Raw genomic sequence first — 27,591 nt, 5'->3', positions numbered from 1 at the left:
ATGATTGGCAGACTACACTACAGCTGCTGCGCTACGGATCCATGGCGGAGTTCGCAGTTCTGGAGAAGGGATCTTGAACAGTTTTAACTTTTAAGCATGAGGGAAGAAAAACTTGTGATTGGAAAACCTTATTTTCTAAGGGAATGCAGTGAGGATCCCTTCCGACATATGCCGAAACATTTTCGAAAAAGACGAAGCGCTGAACCTTAAGCACTCTGGGAAAATGCATTGCTCTTTCTTAGTGCAGTCAACAGCCTTGGGCAACAAATATGGCTACTTGTGTCTCTTGCAATTTGGGTTGAAAAGCGACTCAACTTGGCTATGCACTACGTTTTCGGGGACACTGAACTCTTTAAAGTGACCATCCATTAGTAGTTGCAGTTTTGGGGTCTTGACGTGGTCATACAACGGGTCTTGTGCGAAGCGAATTGAGATGGAGTCGAAGCACAAAGAGTTGTTAGATAAATGCCACCAGAACTTACTAGAGTCAATAACAGATGCAAACAAAGTTGTAGATGTGTTGGCCGAATCTGGCACCCTTAGTCAATCGGAGCACTACGAACTGGGTCATAACTGTACGTCCAACTCTGAAAAAGTGGACCGTCTTTTGAAGATGCTGATAAGTAAAGAGAGGGATCATTTCCAAGATCTTTGTACGGCCCTGGAAAAGACTCACCCTCACCTGAATTCTCCTCTACTATTGAACATTGTACCAGTGGACCCACTATCTGGTGAGACAGCAATTTAAATGTATTATATAGTTAATGAGCTTAAATGGAAATAATTGATTGATTACGGCGAGCATAATAAGCATGCTCCAGAAAATACTTTTCATTAGGCTACTAGCAGATGAAAAGCGCATGAATCAAGTTGTCATGACATCAGTAACCATGTATGGCTTCGTATTCAGACATAAATTGTGTCGTTTTCCGCACATAAACAGTAGGGTGAAAGAATCTGACAGCATGGCAACACGAGGGACAGAACTTTCCTTTGGGCAAGATAATACCGAGGGAGCAGTGACATCATGTGACTTAATACTACCCCTTATGCACTCTCACTGCTATGTTTGTTCCCTATCCTCTCGCTAAAAGCACAGTGGGCTAGCTGTTGGGGCGGGTATTTAATGGAATTAAATGGCCGAGACAATCAATGTTGTTATAGTAGGGGGAGCCATGCTTTTACTGGAAAAGGGAAGGAATCAATAACTCACAATGTGTTAAATACTTGTCAATGTCAAATGAAGAGGCTACAACTTTAGGCTATGCTGTAGGGTGCTGTAGCACAGTGAAACATATGGGAAGCTAGTTGGTTTAGGTAAAATACACGAAGGTTGGACCAGTTCTGAGAATTTGTTGTGAACATAGGCAACATGGCCTCATAGCAGGCAACTCTTGGTGAAAGGAAAGTGTCTGGGAACAAGGTTAGGCCTACTGTAATGAATGGATTTGAGCACGCAGTTTTCCATAGAAAAGGTAAATCAAAGATTCTATCCAACCCTGATTAATATAGGGGTCTTTAAAAGGCATGTATTCTTCTTCACTGAACCATTTTTCAGAGAGTGAAATACAGCTTGATGCTTGAACTCTAATATGTCTATGACCCTTTTATATAAGCTACAAAATGTCACAGAGCATGGCTGTTGTTCACGGATTGTTTCTGAAGGGAATATTACGACTTGAATGAGTTGGGGTAACACCAAAGTGAGCAGGTCAAAGTAAAATGTACAGAACAGGAAATAATAAGTTGGTGATATGGGGCAGATAATGTCACGACAAAGGTACTATTAAAACCACTGTAATTGCTGTGGGTATTGAGCTGTGATACTTTGCCTAAAAACTCTTTTGTAGCTGGAAACCAAGATGGCAAAATGATTCGAAAGGTACAACCTCCATGTATGTATTTTGGCATTTATTTACTCTTCCCTGACTTGCTTTCAGATTCTGATTTGGGTGTGTATTATTGGGCATGTATTATTGGGTGTGCTGGATAATCTTGTGTGGATGTAATTCTTTGTGTTCAGCAAAGCGCATCTGTATCCTTTTGGAGCCTCATGAAATTAGCCTACATTTTCCTCACTGCAAAATGTGAAAGCAGGGGAACATACTCCTGTAGTCGTTATTATGATGCTAATGTATTCATTGCCAGACTCACTGGTTGGTCTCGATTCAAGTGTTTATTAGGCTGCTACCTTTACTGGATCATAGGTTGCTGCAGTGTTTCTAACATGGACTGTTGTGAATATTCCTAAAACGGCTACAGAGATATATACACTATATGCACAGGTTGTGGCATATTTGTGTTTTATTTGCATTTGAAAGGGAAGAGTTAGCATTGTGTTTTTGTTTTATGTAGAGTATTTATTGATTTTTATATGAGTGAAAGAGAGATGTGTAAGTTCATTAGAAATGGTGTGCTTTCCGCCACCAGCCAGTTAGTTGCCAGTCACAATGACTAGCGCCCCTGCCCAGACTGGTTCCTCCAGTGCACTAAAGCAGGGCCAGTTCCGGGACAACAGTGGCTTGTTGCTGTCCACCAACATGCCAAATCAGCAGCTCATGCTGGATTTTCTGTAGACTCCATGGTGAACCTTGACCCCGGAGGATCTATCTCTCCAGATCTCCCTGGTAAGAAGGGCCAGATGTGGTGGAAGTGAACACATCTGAGCTGTGACTATCACTCGTCTATGAGAGGATGTTTAAGCACTGCCCTATTGAGAGTTTTGTCTTTATTCAGATTTTGGGGCAAGAGAAATGCATCCCAGTGGAAATGTTCGTCATAAGACGTACCATACATTCTGCTAAATGACTAAATGTAGAATAAGTTATCTATTATTTTTTTTTTTACTTCGGGGTGTTTAGTAGCCTGTGGGTCTTGTATGGTGAATTAACAGAGACGCTCTCCTATAACTCTTGCTCCAGGGCCTGCCAGCTGTAAGCTTCTGACTACAGAATGTCCCTAGTGATTCCTGAGGAGAACTAAATGACTTGGAAGCATATAGTGATGGCTCTCTCATGGCATGCTACCCTGGTTTTCTGCCTCACTTGAAATATCTTTGAGTCATGCAGAGTGGAACTTTGTTGACGTTTTTGGATAGGGTTGTTGCGTGTTTAATAGTGTTTTCCTAATACCAACTGTTAGGGCTATTTTTGCCACACTGTCTTAACTCTGGTGTACATGTTTGAATAACAAACCATATGTACCCAACAACCATTTGTTTTGCCCTGCAGTTTGCATTGATGCAGCTTTGACCAAAAGCTTGCGATCACTCTTGGCCACTAACACCCATTGACATGTCGGGTCAGTTCACCTGAACATAGGTTTTTGAATGATTTACTGTCGACGCAATGTAGTCACCCCTCATAAGATATGAACAATCCCTGTGCTGAGCTCCAGTGAAGTCAGGGTCACATGACTTCCAAGAAGCAGAAAGTGACTGAGCAATTCCACAGTGAACCTTGGCCATTGTGACACTCTTTCCCCAAACAGACTCATGGGAAACTTAAGCTAGGACGAACAAAGGCTGCTTGATCCAGGGGATGACACTACTCCTAAGGCACATCACTCTTTCTTTCAGTCCTCCGCTGGGAAAAAAGAGGGGCGAGCCATGGAAGCTGGCTCTCTCTCCAGTTTTAATCAAACCAGTCTCCCTCAGCTAGTGGGAGCGTTGCCAGAGAGGGATTGATTTAGTGGGCCGGGATGTGGGTAAATAGAATCGTTTGTCACGCTTCTTCTTTTACTTGAGTTGTAGACCTTACATCAGAGGTGAAAGTTGCTGACATAACTGTTCTATCAGCTGTTCCTCCCGGAGCCGAGTTGGGAGGTTAATGAACGGGAGGAGTGGTTATGGATGTTTGTGGTTTTTAGATGACAGAGACATTTGCTTAATGTAGCCAGTAGTGGTTGGATTCTCACTGCACAATTCTAGAACCTAACGTGAGAACGAGGCCATCGAGTTCACTTAATGTAATTGGATCAAATGGGGGAAGCGCTTCTGGACCACAAACCCAAACCATCTCCACAATAGGCTGCTTTTTTATAACGTTCAAAGAAATCTGGTTTCATATAGATACAGTAAGCTCATAACCCAAAGTGTTTTTTTTTTCTCCCCCTGAGGTAAATTCTGAATCACCAAAGGGAAAGTCCCTGCATTGACTGAAGAGAGGGGATTGTTCTCCTGTGTGTCAGAGGAGATGAAAGAAGCAGCTCTGAGGCTCTGTAGGGCCCCAGTGTTCACCAGCCCTTGTTTAGCCTGCCTCATAAGGCTCCCTGTGACAATTAGCCATACTCTTCTGTAAGACCCACAGGCTGTCATCTGAAGTTTAGTTCTCTAACTAATCTGTGCAACAACCCACTAAACCCAACCATGAAGACACCAAGGCACACACATCATGTTTTGTCAAATTATATTTCGAGTGCCACTTACTGTATGTTAGTTATGGAACGCCTCAAGCCATTTTTAGTGTTTAGCAGTCTAAATGTTCTCTTGCCCATACTGACATAAATGTTTGTTTTTCCTTCTCAGGTTCCACTTACAGCGTCTTGTCCACAATGCCGTCTGACTCTGAAAGTAGCAGCTCTCTCAGCAGTTTAGGTGAGGCTGGGGCTCGTGGTGAGAGCATGGACTCATCCCCTCCAAGAACAAGCTGAATACATTTACTGCTGCTGCCGCTCCTCTGTGTGGGCTGTACATCTTCCTGTCTTGATATTTCTGCTGTTACTTTATTTATTTTTCTCTCAGTGTTTAGACTCAGAGCACATGCAAGTGATTACACAGATGTGAAAGGATTAAGCCCCCCCCCCCCCCCAGAGCAGGACTCTATTGTTACCCTCGGAGGGGGGGAAGGGATGGCGCGGTGGCCCAGAAAAAAAACATTGCAGCTACAGTCTTAAACTGATGATTCATGGAGCCTCTTTGCTACACTGTTTCGATGTGTAGAATGAAAAAAGTATTGATTCAGCATCTCAGGACTTACAATGCACTGTCAACATTATTTTTATTTATTTCTTTTCTTTTTCATTCCCATTAGAGTACATTCTATCAGGCATTGTTCTGGTTTAAGCAATTAAGTACTACAGTGGACAGGTGCAATTGATCAACTTTGCCTCGAGTGTTTCTGTACCGACCTCAAAGTCCGTAGCCAAACCTTTGCCATCAGTGACATGCTAACACCCGCAGGTACGCCTGGCCAAGCCTCGTCCCCGCCGCCCGCCAGCACGGAGAACCGTCAGCCAAGCGAGAGGATGGAGACGGTGTTGTTCCAGCTGAGGCAGGTGACCCGGGAGAGAGATGAGCTGCGTAAGAGGCTGGCTCTCTCCTCTCCAGGATCCACGTTCGACGACTGCAGGTAACTGTCCTCTCGCCCACGCAGGGACCCCTTAATGCTGACAAAATGAAACATTTATTCTCAGACAATGTTCCAGGCACTTCAAAGTTTCTCAGGGATGGAGGGACCGGCTCTCGGCAACTGAGGTTCCCACACCTTTTTAAAATAAACTCCAGATCCTGAGATCTCACTGTGCTGTAGTCTAGTCAGATAAGTAACACTCTGTACAACAAGAGCTTTTGCGAACATGCAGTTTTAATGAAGCTACTCTCTTCATACGCTTCAACCCTTAAGCAGATAAGCGCATAGTATTCGACCGGTTTAGTTCGACCATCTTTCCGTGTGGCATCGATGTTGATGCAGGCACTCTCTGGCACACAGGCCCCACTCCAAAACGGGTCACGACTACGAGCGTCTGAAGCTGCAGTGTATGAAGGCCATGGCAGACCTGCAGGCCCTGCAGAACCAGCACAGCAGCACGCTGAAGAGATGCGAGGAGACCGTGAAGAAAGCCGACTTCTACCAGTAAGTGGTACCTTACCAACCTGGTGGCTCTCGGGGCCCATCAATATTTCAGCGCTGAGCCCATTTGCGGGTGCGTTCTTCCCTCGCATTTCCCCCACTGGGGAATTAACCTGGCTTTGCCCCTCACATAAGGCGGCAGATTGCAGACAACAGATTTTAAAAAGTTGCTAAGAGGGGTCAACCCTTGGTTCAATTCTCCCCCCAAATAGGTTTAAAGGCTCAGCTATGCCTTTTAAACTTTGAATTTTAACAGCTATCTTTCCAAATCAAAGCAAACCTTGGGCTTTTGGCATTACGGCTGTATATTGTGTCTTTTGTTAGGAAGATCAAAGTTAGGGATTGAATCACTTCAGTGTCGGCCTCGTCCGAAAGGTTTTGTGCCTGTGCTGCTTTGTGCCTGTGCCTGTGCTTCTTGCATCACGATCCTGATGGGTGCACAGCGGGCATAGCATCTGTGGCATCAGGATAATACTTCAAATCGGGCATTTGTTACTCTGAGGAATAATCTGTACAGACTGGTCCTGTTCCATTTGCCTGATTTAATGGTGGCAAACTGTCTTCCATAGGAACCAACAGCTGGCTGCAATGCAAACACACAGATGTAGGATTATCCCAGTATTTAAGCTTCTGTCTCCAGACCCATGTTTGTTCAACAGTAAAAGTCTTTGTCGATCGACGACAGGTCTTGGCTATTTGGAGCACGACCTCCTGTCTAGGCAGTAAACCTTTTTCCTCTTAAAATCCTGGAAACGTGTAATCCGTAGTACTCGGTTTTCCATTTGCTGAATAATATACAGGGGATATTGTACAGACCTGTACCTCAGAAGTCAGCTGAACACACTTATGGCTGAACACTGCTGTTGGTGTTTAAGCTCACCAAACCAAGTGTATGGGGTTTGAGACGCTCCTGCTGACGTTGTATCTGTTTGGTGCAGCACCCTCCACAGCCGCCTGGCGAGCGAACAGGCCCAGGTGAAGGAGGAGCTGGAGGCGGCTCGACAGGACAACAGTCAGCTGGCGAGGGAGCACAACCACCTGAAGCAGGGCTGTGAGGAGCTCCGCAGGCTTCACGAGGAGGGCCAGAGGGAGGTGGCCGACATGAGGCTGCTGCACCAGCAGGTAGGGGGGAGGGCCAGAGGGAGGTGGCCGACATGAGGCTGCTGCACCAGCAGGTAGGGGGGAGGGGGTGGAGGAGGAGGGAGGAAGGAAGGAAGGAAGGAGAGTAAGGAGGGGGGAGGAGGGGGGAGGAGGGCAGGGCCTCACCCACACCCTGCACACACCACACCCTCCCAGTGGAGCGGCTTAGGCCCCTGAGCCACCAGTCATCCCCCATCTCCACCACATCACATATGCACTTCATTCAAATCTGGGGATTAATTAAGATTACGGATTAAGGCTTCATTAAGTAATTAAAGTATAGGTCTAATTAGTGTGGCAGTAGTCCTAGCCGGCCCGTAACAGGCTGGAGTGATATCTGTCTCCCTGTTAGGTCTCTGCGGGGAGGAGGACGACTAATAGGCTGATTTTGTGGTGATTAAAAGGTGTGAAGTAACGGGTGATGGGCTAAATTCCCTTGTTTCGGCGATTTAAAAAAAATGGTCTGTTCGTCCTCATTTCTGATGGTTTATGTCCCACACAGTCCCAGTTGTCTTGTAACATTTATCCCAGATTTCACATTAATTTGCCCGCACACACCCATGAGCTCACAGAGTAATAAAGTAATATGAATAAACCGAGCACAGAAGTCAGACAAGCTTATTTCGCCATGTCACGTATCTGAAATTCCTTTCAATTAAGACAGACGACATTGCCAGTAAAACCGTTTCAGACCTATTTCTGGCCTTGTCGCAGGCCAGCCAATTGGCCAGATCATTAAATGTGTGTCATACCTAACATGGGCATGAGGAATGTCCACAGGCCAGGCCAGGGAAAGGGCCTCATTGTTTACCTACAGGCAGTCTGTGAGCTCATGGCATCATTAGGTAAACTAGCATGGAGCTACATTTAAATCTAGATTCAAATGACCCTGATGTCATTTCAAATTAGGCCATCACTGTGAATAATGTCAAAGTTGCTAGGAGCCGATGGCTTGACGTAGGGCAGCTATGACTGACATGCAAGGAGCTCGTGAATGGCAGAATACACGCCATGGAGCCTGTTTTGCATCCTGATCACTGCTTAATACTTGAGTCCTTCTACAGAGGGATTATAAATGGACTGCGTGAGATTTGATTTGGAGCAGTTGAGTTACTTCATTTAGCGTTCAGCCTTGACCTCGCTTAGCTACATAGCTTGAGAGCAATTTGACTGAGAGAGGAACTGACTACTCACACGTAGGAACGCCACCAGAAAGACTTAATAATCCGACAAAGATTGACAAGCGAAGCAGACGTTCACACGGGGCATGACAAGTGCACGACAACTTGATGATTGGAAACGGGTGTGTTGGGAGCTAGCCGTACTGCACACACAGAGACCAACAGGGAACACCCCAGGGAGGCAGGGAACGAGGCAGGGAATGAGGCAGGGAGGCAGGGAACACCCCAGGGAGGCAGGGAACACCCCAGGGAGGCAGGGAACACCCCAGGGAGGCAGGGAACACCCCAGGGAGGCAGGGAACACACCAAAGAGGCAGGGAACACCCCAGGGAACGAGGCAGGGAGGCAGGGAACGAGACAGGGAGGCAGGGAACGAGACAGGGAGGCAGGGAACGAGACAGGGAGGCAGGGAACGAGACAGGGAGGCAGGGAACGAGACAGGGAGGCAGGGAATGAGGCAGGGAGGCAGGGAACGAGGCAGGGAGGCAGGGAATGAGGCAGGGAGGCAGGGAACACACCAGGGAGGCAGGGAACACACCAGAGGCAGGGAACACCCCAGGGAACGAGGCAGGGAGGCAGGGAATGAGGCAGGGAGGCAGGGAACAGACCAGGGAAACACCAGAGGCCCGATCAGGGCCGTGACAGATAGTTTCTTTGATCTAGTGTGCTGAGAGACTCGCCTTTTCTAAACGTGGCACTGTCGGCTCAGCTAGTTTTATGGCGTTTCACCTACCGCAGTATTTGGATATGATAAAGTCATCAGTAGTCTTATTCTGTGTAGCATCTTTACTGTAACATGGGGAGGATCTATAGGGATCTATATGGGGAGGATCTATACAAGAGTGCAGACGATACACAACCCTGTCTATTGGCCTTCACTGAAGAGACAAATTACCAGAAGTACTGGAGAGAAACCTGTCCCCCCCGACCCTCCACCCCCCCCTCCCCCCCCCCTCCCCCCCAGGTGATGAGGGATGGGGCATCGGAGATCCTCAACAAGCTGTACGACACGGCTATGGACAAGCTGGAGGGCCTGAAGAGGGACTACGAGGCGCTGAGGAAGAGGTACAACGAGAAGACGGCCCAGCACAACGCCGACCTGAGCCGCCTGGAGCAGGCTGCTGAGGAGAAGCACCTGCTGCAGAAGCAGGCAGACGCCCTGCTGAAGCAGAGAGACGCCGCTGTGCACTATCAGCAGCTGTACTCCATGAGGAGGTACACACACACACACACACACACACACACACACACACACACACACACACACAGCGTCCTCTCTGATGTCCTAGCTTCCCGGGAGGGGGGGGGGGGGGGCGTATTGAAGCAAATAAGAGGTGAATTCAAAACCAACAAATTTTGATTCAATGTCATTAAGTATTCAATGCCTTTTTTAAAATGCAAGATACAGTAACATAAACTACCCCAGCTTCAACGGATACAAACACCACTCACAATTTCCCCAGAAATAGTACCCTCTATAGGTTCATTTGAGACTGCGAAGGTCTTGATTTGGATGACCTCTCCCCCCCCCCCCCCCCGTGGCGGGCTGTGCGCAGGTTCGACGGCGCCCAGCTGGAGCTGTCCAAGGCGTCGGCTCAGAACAAGGAGCTGCAGCGGGAGATGGAGCGCCTGCAGACGGACGCCACACGGCTCAAGACCCAGCAGCTGAAGGCGGTTAAGGACTGCGACAAGTACAAGGAGGAGCGGGACTCTGTGTTCAACGAGTACCGGCTCATCATGAGCGAGAGGGACCAGGTGATCATGGAGGTGGACAAGCTGACCACGGGGCTGGAGGTGGCCGAGGCCAAGCTGAAGAACACGTCGTCGGAGAGGCGCGTGGCCAGCGAGGAGCTGGAGGCCCTGCGACAGGTAAGGGCCCCTGGAGAGCGCAGCGTGGAACCACCGTGGAAATGGCATTGAAAGATGTTCGGTATGGTTTTAGGCTTGCTGGTTTTTTTGTCAATTTTGTTTTGCTCTTGTTTCATTGTAACATGTTTTGAGGTTGCTGTGTGTGTGTGTGTGCACCCTGAAGGAGCTGGGATCGGCGCTTGTCGACAGGGACCGGGCCATCTGTGAGAAGAACGAGCTGCTGGAGAAGTACTGCCACGAGGTGAAGGACAAGGCAGAGGCCCAGAAGGAGCTGAGCCAGGCCTGCAAGGACATGGAGACGGTCCGCGAGGAGAGGGACGTCGCCCGCAAGGAGAGGACCGAAGCCATCATCCAGAGAGACCAGCTGCTCCGAGAGTACTACCAGGCCAGACAGGTGAGGCTTCAGTGCGTGTCTGTGAGCAGAGACTTCTGCTGGATTTGATTGGTTTACTTCCCATGATGCATAGTTTATTACAATGCATCCTTTTTGGACACCTTCCGGAAGACCCACAATTATCTCATTGCTCTCATTACACGGGGGAATTTTTTTATGCCGAATTTATATACATGTCTGGAGATCCCTGCATTAGGAAATTACCAGCAATTAAAAGAAGGGAAAAGCTTTTTCTGACTTTGACACACAGAGGGTATTAAACGGTGCTGCTGCAGTACAAAGCACTTCACTGTCCCCAGCCACGTAAAAAAGAAAATTGGAATGGAACTGATTTACAGTAGTCTGGCCTTAAAGTAACTCAATGCCCTCTCTCCATCTCGCCCTCACAGTCCTCTCTGCCTCACAGTCCTCTCTGCCTCACAATCCTCTCTGCCTCACAGTCCTCTCTGCCTCACAGTCCTCTCTGCCTCACAATCCTCTCTGCCTCACAGTCCTCTCTGCCTCACAATCCTCTCTGCCTCACAGTCCTCTCTGCCTCACAATCCTCTCTGCCTCACAGTCCTCTCTGCCTCACAGTCCTCTCTGCCTCACAGTCCTCTTAAGCTCTCCAAGCCCCAAACACTGCCACACTGCTCAAAATCAACGTTGTCTATTTTTAAAACGGTGCCTTTTCCTACCATCTCGGCAGTTAATCCCCGTAGACCCCTAAATCCTCAGTGAGTGGCACCTGCTTGGCAGAACTGGAGTGGCACTGCAGCTGGAGTCTAATCCAGAGCGCTCCAATCTGGGGCCCTTTTCACAGCCCAACCCCCGTAATCCATGACTTTTCCCTTCCCGAAATACCTGACCTTACCCTCATTACCCTCGACTTTTGATTGGGTGTGAAGCAATGTTGACGTTGATGAAGCAGATGTTGTGTTTTGTTTTTGTCTTGTATTTATGTTTGCCTGCTGGTTTTGTTTTTGTTTCTCTGCTTACCCTGACTGGGAGCAGGCTGGTCTACGGGTAAGCACTTAGTGTTTCGTTAACAATGAAACACTTTTGGAAAGTGAAACACTAAATGTGTTTCACTGTTTACAATGTGTGTTTACAATGTGTTTTGGAAAGTGAAACACTAAATCTGTTTGGATAATTGATCCAAAGCATTACTTTGTAGCTCTATCACACATCTGTAGGGTAAAACATTTCCGATATACCACAGAAACCAATCCTAAATTAGATTTTCACAGCATCTTTGAACACTCCACGATTCATCCCTTCGTTGATAGTACAGAGTGCTGATTGTGAGCAGAGCAACACAGGTGTTAGGATTGCACTGCTAGATTTTGTTAGTGCTGCGAAACAAGCTCATACGTTATAGCTTTTATTGACTAAACGGACCCGTAAACGTGATGAATGTGATTCGAATCCCGTTCCGTCCTCCTCCAGAAACAGGACTCTGCCACCGTGGACATGGAGCGGGCCAGTAAGGAGATGGACATGCTGAGGAAGCAGTACGAGGCCGTCTCCCAGGAGCTGAAGGAGGCCTCACAGGAGGCCGAGGTGGCCAAGTGCCGACGGGACTGGGCCTTCCAGGAGAGGGACAAGATCGTGGCTGAGAGGGAGAGCATACGGTACAGACACACACACGCACACACACACACACACACACACACACACTTTCATGTGGGTGTTAATTAAGCAGCTATCCAGCCCTTAATTACCAAATGTAAATTTAGATAGGGATACACAGGTCAGATTTCTGTTTGCAGTTCTTGATAGTGCTTACTACAGGGTTGACAAGCGTGTGAAGACATGGAAATAAGAACACGTGTGTGTGTGTGTGTCAGGACGCTGTGTGACAACCTGAGACGGGAGAGGGACCGGGCTGTGAGTGATCTGGCAGACGCTCTGAGAAACTTGGATGACACGAGGAAACAGAAGAATGAATCCTTGCGGGAGCTGAAGGAGCTGAAGTGAGTCATCTCTTCATACCCTCCATCCTCCCCTACTGAAGCAGGCCTTCTCCAACTATTTTTAGCATTGGCAAATTGAATCCCATTACTTCCTGTTTACAGTTGTGAGAGTCTAGGAAGCAGCCTTTAGGCTGTGTGGTCTGGTGCTAGACTTTTAGCGCCACCTAGTGGAGAACCAGACACTCCTGAAGCACATCCTTATTAATGATCCCAGAGGTTTTTATGGTGTTGCAATTGAACAGTGCAAGTTCTTTGGAAGGTTGTAAACCAAAGCATCGGTGTGCGATGTCACAGAGCTCAAATATGAATGCCCACTTTTCAATTCTTCTCCACAGAGAGAAGATGGAGGACCAGTTGGAGAGGGAAGCTCGGTTTCGTCAGTTGATGGCCCACAATTCACACGACTCGGCCATCGACACGGACTCTCTGGAGTGGGAGACAGAAGTGGTTGAGTTTGAAAAGGACAGGGTACGTCAACCCTACCTCTGTCTCACAGCTCATTGGACAGCTCACCATGTGTGTTGTAGCCAGTCACGGGTCATGCTCTTGTTACAGGAGGACATGGATTTAAAGGCCCTGGGGTTTGACGTCGCAGAAGGACTTAATGACCCGTATTTACCTGGAGACTGTGGGATATACGTGAGCAAGGTGGACAAAGGCAGCATCGCTGAAGGAAGATTAAGGTATCTAGGAGTTGCCCTTCCCAATGCTTTTGAGATATCGATGCTGTTCCTGAACGTACGCCACAGCTGTAGATTTACGGCCGGCGTCTCCACAGAGTAAACGATTGGCTGCTGAAGATTAACGACGTGGACCTGACCAATAAGGACAGGAGGCAGGTGATCAGGGCGGTGCTGATTGGAGAGGGGGTGATCAATATGGTGGTCCGCAGGAGGAAGTCACTGGGCGGAAGATTAATCACCAACGTACAGCTGAATCTTACAGGTCACAAAGGTCAGTCTGTCAACACAGAAAGAAATGGAGGCTTCCACTGCCTTAATGAGAACTGAGGAGGAGACGGTGACCAACCGGTGCTTGATTATCTCTGGATCTTTCTCCATGTATTTCACTTTCTCTCTTGCTCCTTTTCCCCCTCCCCCTCCCCCCTCACCCCCCCAGACAATGGTATTGGTCTGGAGAGTGGAGTGTTTGTGGCTGGGGTTGCCTCAGGCAGTCCGGCTGCCAAGGATGGTTCCCTCACAGTTGGTGATAGAGTCATTGCTGTAAGTATGGCATAAAAAAAATAAAAAAAAGTGTTTCCATCCATAATCCAGACAAACATTCCTGTGTGAACACATTCAATACTGTATGACATCAGTGTTAAATTGTCACGTGTCACTACTGCCTTCTGGTGTTGATGGGGAAGCGTTGAGATTTTCTTGTGCCAAATAACTGTGTGAAGACCTTCCACTTCACCGTATACCAATAATATTTTATGACTCATTAATGAATCCCAAACTGTTTCATTGCCTAGGCATCATATTTACTAATAATATTTTAACAACAATCCTCTGACAATCATCTAACCTGAAAGCCCAACTCCTCCAAATGCACGTTCTCTATATGAAGTGCTGACTTCATTTTGGCTCCACAGATAAATGGAATTGCGCTGGATAACAAGTCTCTGACAGACTGTGAAGCCTTGCTGAGGAGCTGCAGGGACTCTCTGAGTGTCTCTCTCCTGAAGGTGAAGATCTCATCTCCTCCTCAAACACTGCCTCCAGCTGGAACAGGGGAACAGAAATGGGATTTAGAAGACATTTTGAAGAGGATATTAGTAATAGAACTGGTTTGGTGACAACGATTACGAGGAATCTGTGTCTGTACATAAACTTCCCCTAAATAGGCTAGTGTTTTATTCTTCAGGGGAGTTTTCTAGACACGTACAAAAGCCAAGGTTCAGTGGAAATGTTCCAACTGTAGTAATTGGACTGGGTAGAATTTTTATGAATCTGGGTACTGTAAACTTGCCCTAGAATATTTAGTTTACTAATTTCATGTTGACTGTGACATGGTGACCTGGTGTGTAAGGGTAACAGTCATGTCCCCGTTTGTTTATATATAGTTTTGAATTTCCTTCCCCCAGATTCTTCCACAGAGCTGCTCTGGCCAGAGTCTGTTTGAGAACCTGAGGGACTCTGAGAGAAACTCCAACTGCCGGCTCCACGCCGGAGAGCTCCACCTCAGGAACTGCCGAAACTCCAAGCACAACAGCTCCACCCAGACGGACATCTACAGTCCGGACGCAGGAGGGGAGGGGAAGAGGGGCGACGTGTTAGACGGGGCCTCCCTCTGCCAGCACAAGCCCTTCTCCAGCAGCTCCCTCCACTCTCGCTCTCTGTCCCACCGCGGGGGCCCCCAGCTCAGCCCCGGGCCCCTCAGTCCCTCCAGCGCCCACCAGGAGTTCTGCTACAGGAGACCCGAGCACCACAGACGACCCCTCACCTTCAGCCCTGTCGCCTCTGACTGCCTCACCCTCCACCCCCCCCAGGCCAGCGTGGCCCTCCCAGAGAAGTCCAGTGGTGGCACCTGGCCCAAAGTCATGGAGGGCTCCTCCCTGCCCGAATGCACCCAGCTCTCCATCTACAAGAAGCCCAAACAAAGGAAATCCATCTTTGACGCCGACACCTTCAAAAGGCCCGAGGCGCCCCCCAAGCTGGACTTCCTGTCGCTGACCCAGCTGCCCAGACACTCCCCCCAGAGCTCCAGGTGTGACACGCTGCAGGCCCCGCCCACCCCACCAGCCAGGAGCGACTTGTTCCGCTTCAAACACCGTCAGCAGAACAGCTCCGCCTCCGACTCCACCGTCACCCCTCCGGCCACGCCCGGCCAGGTCCCCGGATCCCCGCAGGAGGCCGCCCTGGAGGGGAGAGGAGATACAGGGAAGCACGCCTACTACATGGACACCCCTGTAGAGAGCATGACCACCTCTAGGAAGTCATGTGACGAGGAAGTGAGCAAGCAGAGGTCGGAGGTGCACAGCAGGAAGAGGTACCGGCCGAAGTCGGCCCCCGCGCTGCGCCGAAACATGACCCCCCTGCACCTCCCCATCCCCATCCAGGTAAAAAGGAGAGATTCAACTGTTCACCCAAATGAAGTGATATTATCATGCGTGGATAAGCAAATGTCTGTTTTCTGCCAGCAGATCCAGAACTTCTCCAACGACGAGCAGTCACCTGAGCCGGTGGACCTGGTCCGCTTCTCTCCGCTGCGCTTGCACCGCTACAGCATGCCCTTCGTCCCGCCCAGCTACAGCAGCACTGTGGCCGCCCGTAAGCCTTTCGCCGCTACCGCATCACACACACGCACAAATACAAATGTACCGTAATCCAGTGGAGTTTCAGACATATTGTGACTGTGTGGCGTGTGAATGTGTGGCGTGTGGCATGTTTCAGACCCCCCCCAGCGAGGCCTGGCGCCCTGCCCCGCGGTGACGGCCGTGATGAGGAACCCGGTGTACACCGCCTGGAGCCACGAGATCAACCCCAACACCTGCCCCCCCGCCCCCAGCCCCAGCTGCCTCCCTGCCCCCCTCCCCAGGTGCTGCCCCCGGGGCTAACAGGAAGTTACCCTCCTGCTTAGACAGGAGCCGTGCACACGAAACGCGTCGTCCTAGATTCCAAGCCATGTTCAAACTCACGCAGTCATAGCTAAGTCCTCGCCAGACCTCAGTCACTTTAGTGTCATGCCAAGCCTTTTGTACTGAAAGTCAACATTCATCTAATCGAGGGAAAACAGTTTTGCTTAGTCAAGTAGATCCACTGGACACTCAGTGTCCATGTTAGTCAGTGCTGTGTCTGTTGTGTTGTCAGTTCAAGCAGTGTTTGCTTGGCATGTTCGTCTCCAGTACGTTAATTCTGATTGGACTTGGTTTGTCCCTCCCAGCCCGCAGCACCAGTGCCGTCTAAGTCTGGACCTCAGTCACAAGCGCTCGGGTGATGTAATGGAGTCGTCTCAGCCCCACCCCCCACACAGCACCAACTCCCTGCCCTCCAGCGCCCGACTGGGTCAGTACCGTGCACCTGCGCTCTCGGACAGACATTTTTTCTTTCTGCCGAATGTCCTCTAAAGCTCATAACAGCTGCCCACTGGGTAATATCACCCATCTCTACTTCATCTGGGGTCGTTACAGGTTCCTCAAGTCATTTACAATTCCGGACAGAGCGCATCAAAATCCCCCCAAACAGATACCCACGCTCCACAGCCAGCTCTGATCGAGGTAGGCTGTTTTTACTCGATAATTATGGATCTAAAATGTTTCTTCATTAAGTTTTGACAGCATCGCAGAGTAATTGGTGTTCAGTTCACTCACTGGACCTCCTCCTCCTCCACAGGCTCCCTGTCCCACTCAGAGTGCAGCAGCCCCACTCCCCCCACGTCGCCCGTCACCCTGGACGCAGCCTCCTTCGCCAGCAGCCCATCGCAGGGCTCTGTCTCCACACAGCCCAGGATATCAGTCAGCCCCGCCCCCGCGGGGGACAGGAGGAAAGACAGGTAGCCCCTCCCCCTCAGGGTCATCTCCATGGCTACCTCCCTGTGGTCTGTTTTGTCCAGCCAGCGGGCTGTGTTGGTGCTCCCTGCTCTGGAGCTGTTGGCTGAAGGGTTGTTAACATCCTCCCTCACAGCTCCGTCCTTCGTGGGGCGACTGCAGACATCAGTCAGTCCAGCGTCCTCCCTGTCTCACCCTGGCAGTTCTTGAATATCACCTGCCACCTCTCCTCTCTGTGTGTTTATCATCCTTTGCTTTTCTTTTTTCTCCTTCCTTCCTTCTCTTCTGTCCTCAGGAAACTGTGTCTTAACAGATCTTATGTCAGACTCCCTCTGGCAGTTAAACCCTGGTTCTGCTCCTTAAGGAGCCTGAGGTTGGTGTTGCTCTATAGATGCTGCTCTATACATACTGCTCTATAGGTGCTGCTCCATACATACTGCTGTATAGGTGATGCTGCTCTATACATACTGCTCTATAGATGCTGCTGCTCTAGACATACTGCTCTATAGCTGCTGCTGCTCTATACATACTGCTCTATAGGTGCTGCTCTATACATACTGCTCTGTAGGTGCTGCTCTATACATACTGCTCTATAGATGCTGCTGCTCTATACATACTGCTCTATAGGTGCTGCTCTATACATACTGCTCTATAGGTGCTGCTGCTCTATACATACTGCTCTATAGGTGCTGCTGCTCTATACATACTGCTGTATAGGTGCTGCTGCTCTATACATACTGCTCTATAGGTGCTGCTCTATACATACTGCTCTATAGATGCTGCTGCTCTATACATACTGCTCTATAGGTGCTGCTCTATACATACTGCTCTATAGGTGCTGCTGCTCTATACATACTGCTGTATAGGTGCTGCTGCTCTATACATACTGCTCTATAGGTGCTGCTGCTCTATACATACTGCTCTATAGGTGCTATTGCTCTATACATACTGCTCTATAGGTGCTGCTCTATACATACTGCTCTATAGGTGCTGCTGCTCTATACATACTGCTCTATAGGTGCTGTTGCCCTATACATACTGCTCTATAGGTGCTGCTGCTCTATACATACTGCTCTATAGGTGCTGTTGCCCTATACATACTGCTCTATAGGTGCTGCTGCTCTATACATACTGCTCTATAGGTGCTGTTGCCCTATACATACTGCTCTATAGGTGCTGCTGCTCTATACATACTGCTCTATAGGTGCTGTTGCCCTATACATACTGCTCTATAGGTGCTGTTGCCCTATACATACTGCTCTATAGGTGCTGTTGCCCTATACATACTGCTCTATAGGTGCTGCTGCTCTATACATACTGCTCTATAGGTGCTGCTCTATACATACTGCTCTATAGGTGCTGTTGCCCTATACATACTGCTCTATAGGTGCTGTTGCTCTATACATACTGCTCTATAGGTGCTGCTCTATACATACTGCTCTATAGGTGCTGCTCTATACATACTGCTCTATAGGTGCTGCTCTATACATACTGCTCTATAGGTGCTGCTGCTCTATACATACTGCTCTATAGGTGCTGCTCTATACATACTGCTCTATAGGTGCTGCTGCTCTATACATACTGCTCTATAGGTGCTGCTCTATACATACTGCTCTATAGGTGCTGCTCTATACATACTGCTCTATAGGTGCTGCTGCTCTATACATACTGCTCTATAGGTGCTGCTCTATACATACTGCTCTATAGGTGCTGCTCTATACATACTGCTCTATAGGTGCTGCTGCTCTATACATACTGCTCTATAGGTGCTGCTGCTCTATACATACTGCTATATAGGTGCTGCTGCTCTATACATACTGCTCTATAGGTGCTGCTCTATACATACTGCTCTATAGGTGCTGCTGCTCTATACATACTGCTCTATAGGTGGTGCTGCTCTATACATACTGCTCTATAGGTGCTGCTCTATACATACTGCTCTGTAGGTGCTGCTCTATACATACTGCTCTATAGGTGCTGCTCTATACATACTGCTCTATAGGTGCTGCTCTATACATACTGCTCTATAGGTGCTGCTCTATACATACTGCTCTATAGGTGCTGCTCTATACATACTGCTCTATAGGTGCTGCTGCTCTATACATACTGCTCTATAGGTGCTGCTCTATACATACTGCTCTATAGGTGCTGCTCTATACATACTGCTCTATAGGTGCTGCTCTATACATACTGCTCTATAGGTGCTGCTCTATACATACTGCTGTATAGGTGCTGCTGCTCTATACATACTGCTCTATAGGTGCTGCTCTATACATACTGCTCTATAGGTGCTGCTCTATACATACTGCTCTATAGGTGCTGCTCTATACATACTGCTCTATAGGTGCTGCTCTATACATACTGCTCTATAGGTGCTGCTCTATACATACTGCTGTATAGGTGCTGCTGCTCTATACATACTGCTCTATAGGTGCTGCTCTATACATACTGCTCTATAGGTTCTGCTGCTCTATACATACTGCTCTATAGGTGCTGCTCTATACATACTGCTCTATAGGTGCTGCTCTATACATACTGCTCTATAGGTGCTGCTCTATACATACTGCTCTATAGGTGCTGCTCTATACATACTGCTCTATAGGTGCTGCTGCTCTATACATACTGCTCTATAGATGCTGCTCTATACATACTGCTCTATAGGTGCTGCTCTATACATACTGCTCTATAGGTTCTGCTCTATACATACTGCTCTATAGGTGCTGCTCTATAGGTGCTGCCGCTGAATGGACGCTGCTCTTGTGCACAATGTGGATTCCACCTGCAATACTTCATTGTTTTTGAAATACTTGAAACCTGTAATGCAGGCACATGTATAAGAGCATTTCTGTAGCACTCTGGAACTCTTCTTGGATGTATCCTTCATCCAGGATGTGCCTCTGTGGATCATTTACCCCTATGAAGGAGCTTGCCTTTGTACAGGAATTCATCATTCATCCACACGGAAGTGACCGACTTGAAGATGAATGCCTTTGAATTTTGGATGAATGCATGAGTTTGAACACAAAGTGGAATCTTTGATGTGTTTTGCATGCTCTGCTCATTTCCCCGTGCTGAGATCTCCAGACTGAATACAGGGAAATTATACATGCTGAAAACATCCTGGTTTTAAGAGTTTCCGTCCAACACTTGACTCCACAGCGTTTAAGTCAGCTGTAACCATGTGAGGCTTTCTGCTTCATCCAGCCTTGACTCTGGACAGCCAATAGAAACGTTAACCTTCTTATTTAGTACTTTGATTATGACCTCATCAGATATGTGTGGATGAAGGTTCTCCCTAGCGGCCAGTTGCATAAAAATAGACCTAGTCTTAGACTTAAATGCAACTTTAAGTCCGACTTGCCATAGACACTTCAATTTACCTGTTGCATAAAGCTTTAAGATCAGTGACTAACGTAAGACTGACTTAGATAGCCTGTTGCGCGCTGCGTTCTGGGTAAAATAAGACACTTCGCGAAAAAAGAAAAGATGGCGGACAAAACAGCGACACTTAACGGCGGAAGATTGATACATTTTAACCTTATGAAAACCTATATCTGTTGGAGGAATACAGTATTGAAAAAGTCGTCTTATTAACAAATATTCTATGCGTTTTTAAGTTTCTTAATTTAACCCCAACGCTACTTCCATTTATCAACAACAACGCAGATGGCTGGTGCTAGCGTCAATAAAGTGAGTTATGTTGTCATCTACTCTTTCGTTTAATAAAACATTTTATTCTGCGGAAAAGCAGAACCCCGTAAACATTTTCTGCAGTTACAAATAACACTTAATTCCTTTCGTAATACATTATGCTAAGATAATGACGTAGCCTACTAAAACAGATCGTTGGCATAGCAACTCAGCCCTTACGGCAAGGTTTAGCCAGGGGGAGAGGTAGCTAACTTTTCTACCTCAAATTAAGTCAGTCTTACTATTTATGCAACAGACAGGCTTAATTAGACTAGTCTTACCTGACAATTTAAGACAGTCTAAGGCTAAGACTAGTCTTAAACTAAGTTTATGCAACTGGCCCACACTATCTGGTTGGACAATGTCTTCCTGGGACTGCCGTCTTTCTTCCTAAAAGGCGCTCCGCTAGCGACCGCGTCTCAGCGTGCTTGTGCTCCTGCCTGGCAGGCCCTACCTGGAAGAGCCACGCAACGTGACGGTCCAGAAGGGGGCGGAGCCTCTGGGCATCTCCATCGTGAGTGGGGCGAATGGGGGCGTGTTCGTGTCCAAGGTGACGTGTGGCAGCATCGCACACCAGGCCAGGCTGGAGTACGGAGACCAGCTCCTGGAGGTAGCGCCTGCTCTCAGGGCTGCACGCACGCACACACACACACACACACACCCCCCTCAGGATCAGCGTTCAGTTTTTCGATATCTCAGTCAAGTAGAACAGAGTTTTTCTCTCTGTCTCTCTCTCTCTCTGTTTCTTCTTCAGTTTAACGGCATCAACCTGCGTAACGCTAACGAGCAGCAGGCGCGCCTGGTCATCGGGCAGCAGTGTGACACCATCACCATCCTGGCGCAGTACAACCCTCACATGTTCCAGCTGGGCGTCCCCTCCCGCTGCAGGTAGGGAACCTGCCGGAACGCCGTGGGACGCTGAGCGGCTCTCTCTCCCATTGGCGGATCTGACCGTGTGGTCTCTGTCTGGCTTGTCTCTCCCCTTCAGCTCGCGCATGGAGTCCATCAGCAGCCAGGCCACGCCCCAGACCACGCCCCAGGCCACGCCCCAGGCTAGCGGCGCCTCCACCCCGGACAACCACTCCACCATCGACTCCCTGAGCGAGCAGGACGAGGGCACCATGACCCCGCCCTCCAGACAGACCACCCCCGCCACCAGCCCCCGCAGCTCCATCAGGTGGGATGGGGTTAGCTGGGGTCACAAACACTCCCCTCGTATCCAATACGATCCTCACGCAAGCTTTCCCCTGAGAGGGTCTGAGACAGCGTAGTGGATTGATAGATGTGTTGGTGAAGGGTACCCTGGAGGCTGACCTACCTGCTTATCCCCCCTCCCCTCCCAGGCTGTCTGCTGGTGTGCGGAGGGCCCAGGAGGTGCGGCTGGTGAGGCTGAAGAGGGCCGGGGCGGAGCTGGGAGTCCAGATCTGCGGAGGGAACCTGTACGGAGTGTACGTGGAGAGCCTGGATGACGACAGCCCCGCCAAGTGTCCCGACGGCCTGCTGCCCGGTGATCTGATCCTGGAGGTACCACGTCCACACGCGCTCTGTTCAGTCCATCATGTGACTGGTATGGACGACCCCTCATGTTTTGCTTTGTCTGTGTCGTTTGCACGCTTCAGTACAACGGTGTCAACATGAAGAACAAGACTGCTGAGGAGGCCTATCTGGAGATGCTGAAACCAGCTGACACCAGCACGTTCAGGGTCCAACACTGCCTGGACGAGCTCACCATGCTGAAAGACTCACCCGGAGATGGGTTCTTCATGAGGTAGCTGACGTTAAAGATATGAAGTCATTTCACTTATTTTGATTTCTCATCAAATTCACTTGTTGGATGGGTTGACCTTGGTTTACATTTAGGCATTTAGCAGACCCTCTTATCCAGGGCGACTTACAGTTAGTACAGGGACATTCCCCCAAGGTAAGTAGGGTGAAGTGCCTTGCCCAGGGACACAACGTCATTTGGCACGGCCGGGAATCGAACTGGCAACCTTCAGATGACTTGCCCGATTCCCTAACCGCTCAGCCACCTGACTCCCTCCCTCGTTTGGTGTGCCTGCAGAGCGCTTTATGAACGTGTGTCAGAGGGAGAGGGGGAGCTGAGCTTCAAGAAGGATGACATCCTGTACATCGAGGACACGTTACCCCGGGGGAACTTTGGCTACTGGATGGCCTGGCAGCTAGACGAGAGCGCACGCAAGCTGGAGCGAGGGCAGATTCCCAGCAAATACATGTGAGTGAAATGCAACCCCACTGTGTCCATCGTACCACAGAATAACTGTACTGAAGCCAGTTTGAAAGTCCAGCAAAGGGATTTCAAAGTCTTAACGATGCCACCAACTATCATATCGATCAGATGAGCCATGTTTTTGTTTTTATTGATTGATGGGTGAAGTTGCATTCCTTTTTCCGTTCACCTTTACCTGCCACCATTACCCACTCCTCCCCAGGGTTGACCAGGAGTTCTACAGGCGGCACAGCATGCCCGACATGAAGGACGAGAACAACGGCAAGAGCATGTCGGCCGCAGCACGACGCTCATTCTTTAGGAGGAAACAGAAACACAAACGAAGCAGCTCCAAAGATGGGAAGGACATTCTGACTGTGGACGCCATCAGCACTGACTCCCTGCCCATCACGGACGGTGAACCACTGCCTCTCTCTCTGGCTGTGTGGTCCAGACGTCACCTGACCCGTCTAGTTTACAATTCCAATATTTATAACAGTATAGGAAAGCTGAATTACAGCTCATCTAGCTACATATTAGGAATGCCTATTTTCCAAGTGCCATGACAGGTGTCAGGTGAATGGGCTCTAATGTAGTAGTGACTCTTCTGTTGACCCGGGTTGAACTGTGTGTGTTTGCAGACGGCGTGAGTCTGGCCTACCAGAGGGTGCAGAAGGTGGAGTGTTCCTCCCCCAGGCCTGTGCTGGTTCTGGGGCCGCTGGTGGAGGCCAGCAAGGACATGCTGGTGAAGGAGGCTCGCTTCTGTCGCTGTCTTCCAGGTGAGCTGCCGTACTGTTTGAAGCAACCTTGATTACTTCAGGGAGTCAGATGGCTGAGCGGAGAGGGAGTCGGGCTAGTAATCAGAAGGTTGCCGGATCGATTCCCCGCCGTGCCAAATGACGTTGTGTCCTTGGGCAAGGCACTTTACCCTACTTGCCTCGGGGGGGAATGTCCCTGTACTTACTGTAAGTCGCTCTGGATAAGAGCGTCTGCTAAATGACTAAATGTAAACCAGACTCACCATGGTTACTTCAAACCCCTCACAACAAGGGTGCATCCTGACTACCTCAAAACTCCTCTGTAACTGATTCACTCACAGTGGGGGAGGGGTGGGTGGGCAGAGATAAGGTCACGAGAATAGGGTTTCCTCTGGTAGGATTTGTGGGTTATTTCCAGTTGTAACTTTGGCATGCTTGCCTGTGTCGTGTCAGAGGTGATGAAGGCATCTCAGCAGGCCATCGAGCGAGGCGTAAAGGACTGCGTGTTCATCGACTATAAACGAAGGAGCGGCCATTTTGACGTGACAACTGTCGCGTCGATTAAGGAGATCACAGAGAGGGTGTGTCACTATATCCTTTATCTATTTAAATTGTTTCCAAAGTTTGGTTGTATTTGAATTAGCCCAGCAGTCAAGTACGTCCTATGCTTGGTGTGTCTAGCTCTCGTGCATGTAGAGCCATGAAGAGTGTTTGTTAACAGCTATGTGCCACCTCCCATTTCTCATACCAACCCAACGACTCTTTACTTTCTCATTTCTCTCATAGGACTGTCACTGTTTACTTGACATCGCTCCTCACGCTATCGAACGGCTTCACAGCGTTCATATCTACCCAATCGTCATTTTCATTCGCTACAAAAATGTCAAGCAGATAAAGTGAGTAGCCGTGCATTTTTATTAAGATGTTTGTTGGTTGTACTTCACTTCTGCAAGGAAATAGATTGAAGATTGAGTGCTCAAGTTATTTTTTCCACATTCCATCTGCCTTTGCAACCAGCGTCAGACGACGGGAGACATCCTGTTTAACATTAATTTATTTCTGTCATTATGTTCCCTCATTAATTCAACATTATAGAAGTGACCTGCAGTTGATTATTGCTGGTTCCTATCAAACGTACATCGAAAATGAATTAATCTGATTACAATTACATCAGTCAAGCAGTCTAGTCGACACCCCTCCATCAACCGGCCTCCGTTGCGATGGGATGATTGTGATTTGCTGAAGATCCCGGGGCATTTTCATTTGTGATCTCAGGAAAGATTAAGCTTGCTAAACCCACAGTGGTCTAATATGCTCATGGTCGCGCACACAGAGACAGGCAAACAGAGTGCAGTCTGATTGATGCTAAGCCCTCTCAGTCATCAGCTGAGTGCCAGCTGTTCCATGCAAGCTTGGTGAGGCAGCCCACTGCCAACAGCTCTGTGGTGTGGGCGTCTGAACACACACCCACACACACACACACTGTGGCACTGAAAGAGAACCAAGCCCCTGTATCTGAATGACATCATCAACTAAGCACAATGCATGGACTTCGTATTTGAGTGAGATGGAGGGCGAGTAGTTTGAAGTAGGTGAACACTAGAGCCAGTCACTACTCCATTAATGCACTCAAGTGCCTTTTTTCAGATATTTCTGTTGTTTCAGTGGTCAAAGGGAATCTCTGTCACGCCTCAATGAATCGCAGTATTGGTTATTATGGGATGTACATAAACTGTTCCCTGTCCCCGTCTCCCCTCAGAGAGCAGAAGGATCCGCAATTCTTGCGGGATAAAGTCACACAGAAACATTCCAAGGAGCAGTTTGAGATTGCTCAGAAGATGGAGCAGGAGTTCAGCAAGTTCTTTACAGGTGTGTTTCAGTATCCAGTGCTTTTCACAAGCTCCAGAGACCTGCTACACAGCTGTATCTTACCTCACCCACAAGCAGGATGTAGAGGGTGGGACTAATGTCGCCATGAGTACAATGAGGAGCTAGATAGCTTTGACACAGAGGTTACCAGCTCTCTCTGATCTGCTTCATCTTAATCTTAAACCCAGGTATCGTCCAAGGAGGGAGCTTGGCCTACATTTGCACTCAGATCATGACGATCGTCGATCAGGAACAGAGAAAAGTCCTGTGGATTCCAGACGGAAGTTTGTAGAGACCCTCCACACCTCTATCACCAATCACCCTTAGGAACGGTCTCAATATGTAATAATGTTCTCATATCGGTACGTGTTCAAGGTGGGCCAGATGATCGACACCTGACAGTTTCAACACTACACTTCTTGTATAAGGTCATGATGGTAGCACTGATGGTTTCCACACTGCATCATGGAGGTCATCCGCTCCTCAACAGTGATGCTGTACTTCAGATCTTTTGTTTACACTAGTATTTAATGTAATGCTTACTTGAATGTGTTTGCACCATTACTCACGGCACTCCTTAGCTTCCCTAGGACCTGTGCTCTAAACTGTGTAGACTGAGCAGACAGCTGGTTAAGCTACAGTGTTGGCATTGAGGACCAGGCTTAATAGAATGGACCACTGTTCGTCTCTCTATGGTATTTTTTTTTTCCCCTGTCGTTTATTTATCTAACCAAATCAAAGATGTTGGTTATGAACTTTTTTTTTGTTTTAATAAATGTAGCAGTTTGGTTAATAGAAATGATTTGTTTTATTTTCTTCTGTTTGTCATATGATAAATAAATATATATACCTATTTATAGAAAAAATTTTGGGCAGATTTGCATGATTCATTTTTTTTAAGTTGATAAAAACTTGTACTTTTTTTGGCAGTTTATTAATAGTGCCCAGATAATGTTAAGGATTACACTGTCTTCAGTACAATGTATATGTGCCATGTCAGTCTGGATGTTGTTGATTAACACAAAGAAACCGTTTCAAAGTATGCTAGTGATAATCCCAACATTTCATTTATTTAGCCTTATGGGCCTCCTCCCTTGAGAAGGATTATTGAAAGGGATCTTTTGTTGTTTGCGTCTTTAATGTCGAAAATGTACTGTCGATATGACATAATTATGAAGTACTTTTAATTATTTGAGCATTGATGTCTGCACAAATATTCGGGTTTATTGATAACGTTTCATCTTCTAATACTGGTTAAAGGTGGGCTAGGAGTTTTTGCTTCCAACTATTTGTATCAAAGGAAATGGAGAAATAAATACAGTGAATCGTGAAAGGGATACCATTTTTTTTCTTGTTATTCCGTGAGGTAGACTTTGGGTCTACTTGATTTGTTGTCTCATTTTGATGGCGCTTATCATTTCAGGAAACTAAACGGCACGGGAGAGCAGACCGGTCACGCGCATGGCACTTGGAAGTAGGCAAGCTGGACAAGCATTAGGCACGTTTGGTAAAACTGACACTTTATTAATTGCAAGTCAAATGTAGTTACTTGCTGGGTGATTGGTCAGTAGACTAATCATTTGTCTGTAGGAAGAAAGGATACGGGGAAATGGGTGGGCGTCTACACGGATTTTCAACTTGCTATTACATTTTGTGTCCACTAAGAGGAGTAGCTCACCACGGCACGGTAGTTGAGTTGATTTTAGTTATCTGTGGCTATAATTTCCTTTCTAGCTACCACGCTGTAGGAAACGCTTTGCCTACTTTTCCGAGAAGGCAGCGGATTGTCTGCTTGAGTTGTTAGGTGACTTATTAATAGGCATTGTGTATTTGACGCACAATTTCAAGATCATAAAAAAAGTATGTTCCAAACTCTTGATAATGTGTAAAATAAACGACCGTGGAGCCAGGTGGAAACAGGGCCAATGTGGTAGCCTACACCTGGTGATCCAAGCAAACCTTTTGTAAGTTGTTTTGTGTCTGTAACAGGTGTCCTGGTTCAGTTGGCAGTGTTACAGTTTACAACAAATGTGGCCATAAATAGAATGACGGTTCAAAATGACTAGGACCACAAAACTATGCTATTTTAATGGGCAACACCTAAATAAAACTATTTGTTTGAACTCAATGTGTCGACTCTGAAAGTCTTTTAGGCCTATATATAAACCTG

At 48.0% G+C, this 27,591-nt stretch overlaps 1 protein-coding gene across 6 annotated transcripts; it reads left to right on the top strand.

The window, feature by feature from the left end:
• Nucleotides 1-27,526, top strand: LOC124475237 (disks large homolog 5-like). 6 transcript variants are annotated; one of them, XM_047031669.1, is made up of 34 exons: nt 1,365-1,475; nt 1,851-1,895; nt 4,526-4,594; nt 5,195-5,348; nt 5,709-5,852; nt 6,788-6,971; nt 9,135-9,385; nt 9,727-10,039; nt 10,203-10,433; nt 11,862-12,046; nt 12,263-12,388; nt 12,724-12,856; nt 12,944-13,071; nt 13,167-13,342; nt 13,508-13,611; nt 13,983-14,075; nt 14,475-15,449; nt 15,531-15,660; nt 15,784-15,928; nt 16,274-16,395; nt 16,521-16,607; nt 16,723-16,882; nt 21,015-21,177; nt 21,322-21,455; nt 21,556-21,744; nt 21,911-22,091; nt 22,187-22,335; nt 22,630-22,800; nt 23,018-23,211; nt 23,436-23,573; nt 24,006-24,133; nt 24,339-24,448; nt 25,312-25,421; nt 25,610-27,526. In XM_047031669.1, exons 1-34 carry the CDS (start codon nt 1,439-1,441, stop codon nt 25,711-25,713), a joined length of 5,763 nt encoding a protein of 1,920 aa, XP_046887625.1. In that variant the 5' UTR covers nt 1,365-1,438; the 3' UTR covers nt 25,714-27,526. The 6 variants fall into 6 exon arrangements, with proteins under 6 accessions (XP_046887623.1, XP_046887622.1, XP_046887621.1 ...); XM_047031668.1 differs by having other exon boundaries at nt 5,180-5,348; XM_047031667.1 differs by lacking the exons at nt 1,365-1,475; nt 1,851-1,895 and adding an exon at nt 1-731.
• The last annotated feature ends 65 nt before the right edge of the window (nt 27,527-27,591 follow it).

The sequence above is a fragment of the Hypomesus transpacificus genome, chromosome 13, assembly GCF_021917145.1.
Source record: "Hypomesus transpacificus isolate Combined female chromosome 13, fHypTra1, whole genome shotgun sequence".
NCBI lineage: Eukaryota > Metazoa > Chordata > Actinopteri > Osmeriformes > Osmeridae > Hypomesus > Hypomesus transpacificus.
The sequence above is the reverse complement of the archived record's forward strand: the minus strand, read 5'-3'. Positions and strand labels throughout refer to the sequence as shown.

What these genes read in the sequence shown, in the direction of transcription:
- LOC124475237 (XM_047031665.1), top strand. Translation starts at nt 434, where the DNA reads ATGGAGTCGAAGCACAAAGAGTTGTTAGATAAATGCCACCAGAACTTA. An exon ending in TTGAGTTTGAAAAGGACAGG is followed by an intron (nt 12,857 to 12,943) that starts GTACGTCAACCC and finishes CTCTTGTTACAG; the next exon opens with GAGGACATGGATTTAAAGGC. An exon ending in TTGGTGATAGAGTCATTGCT is followed by an intron (nt 13,612 to 13,982) that starts GTAAGTATGGCA and finishes TTGGCTCCACAG; the next exon opens with ATAAATGGAATTGCGCTGGA.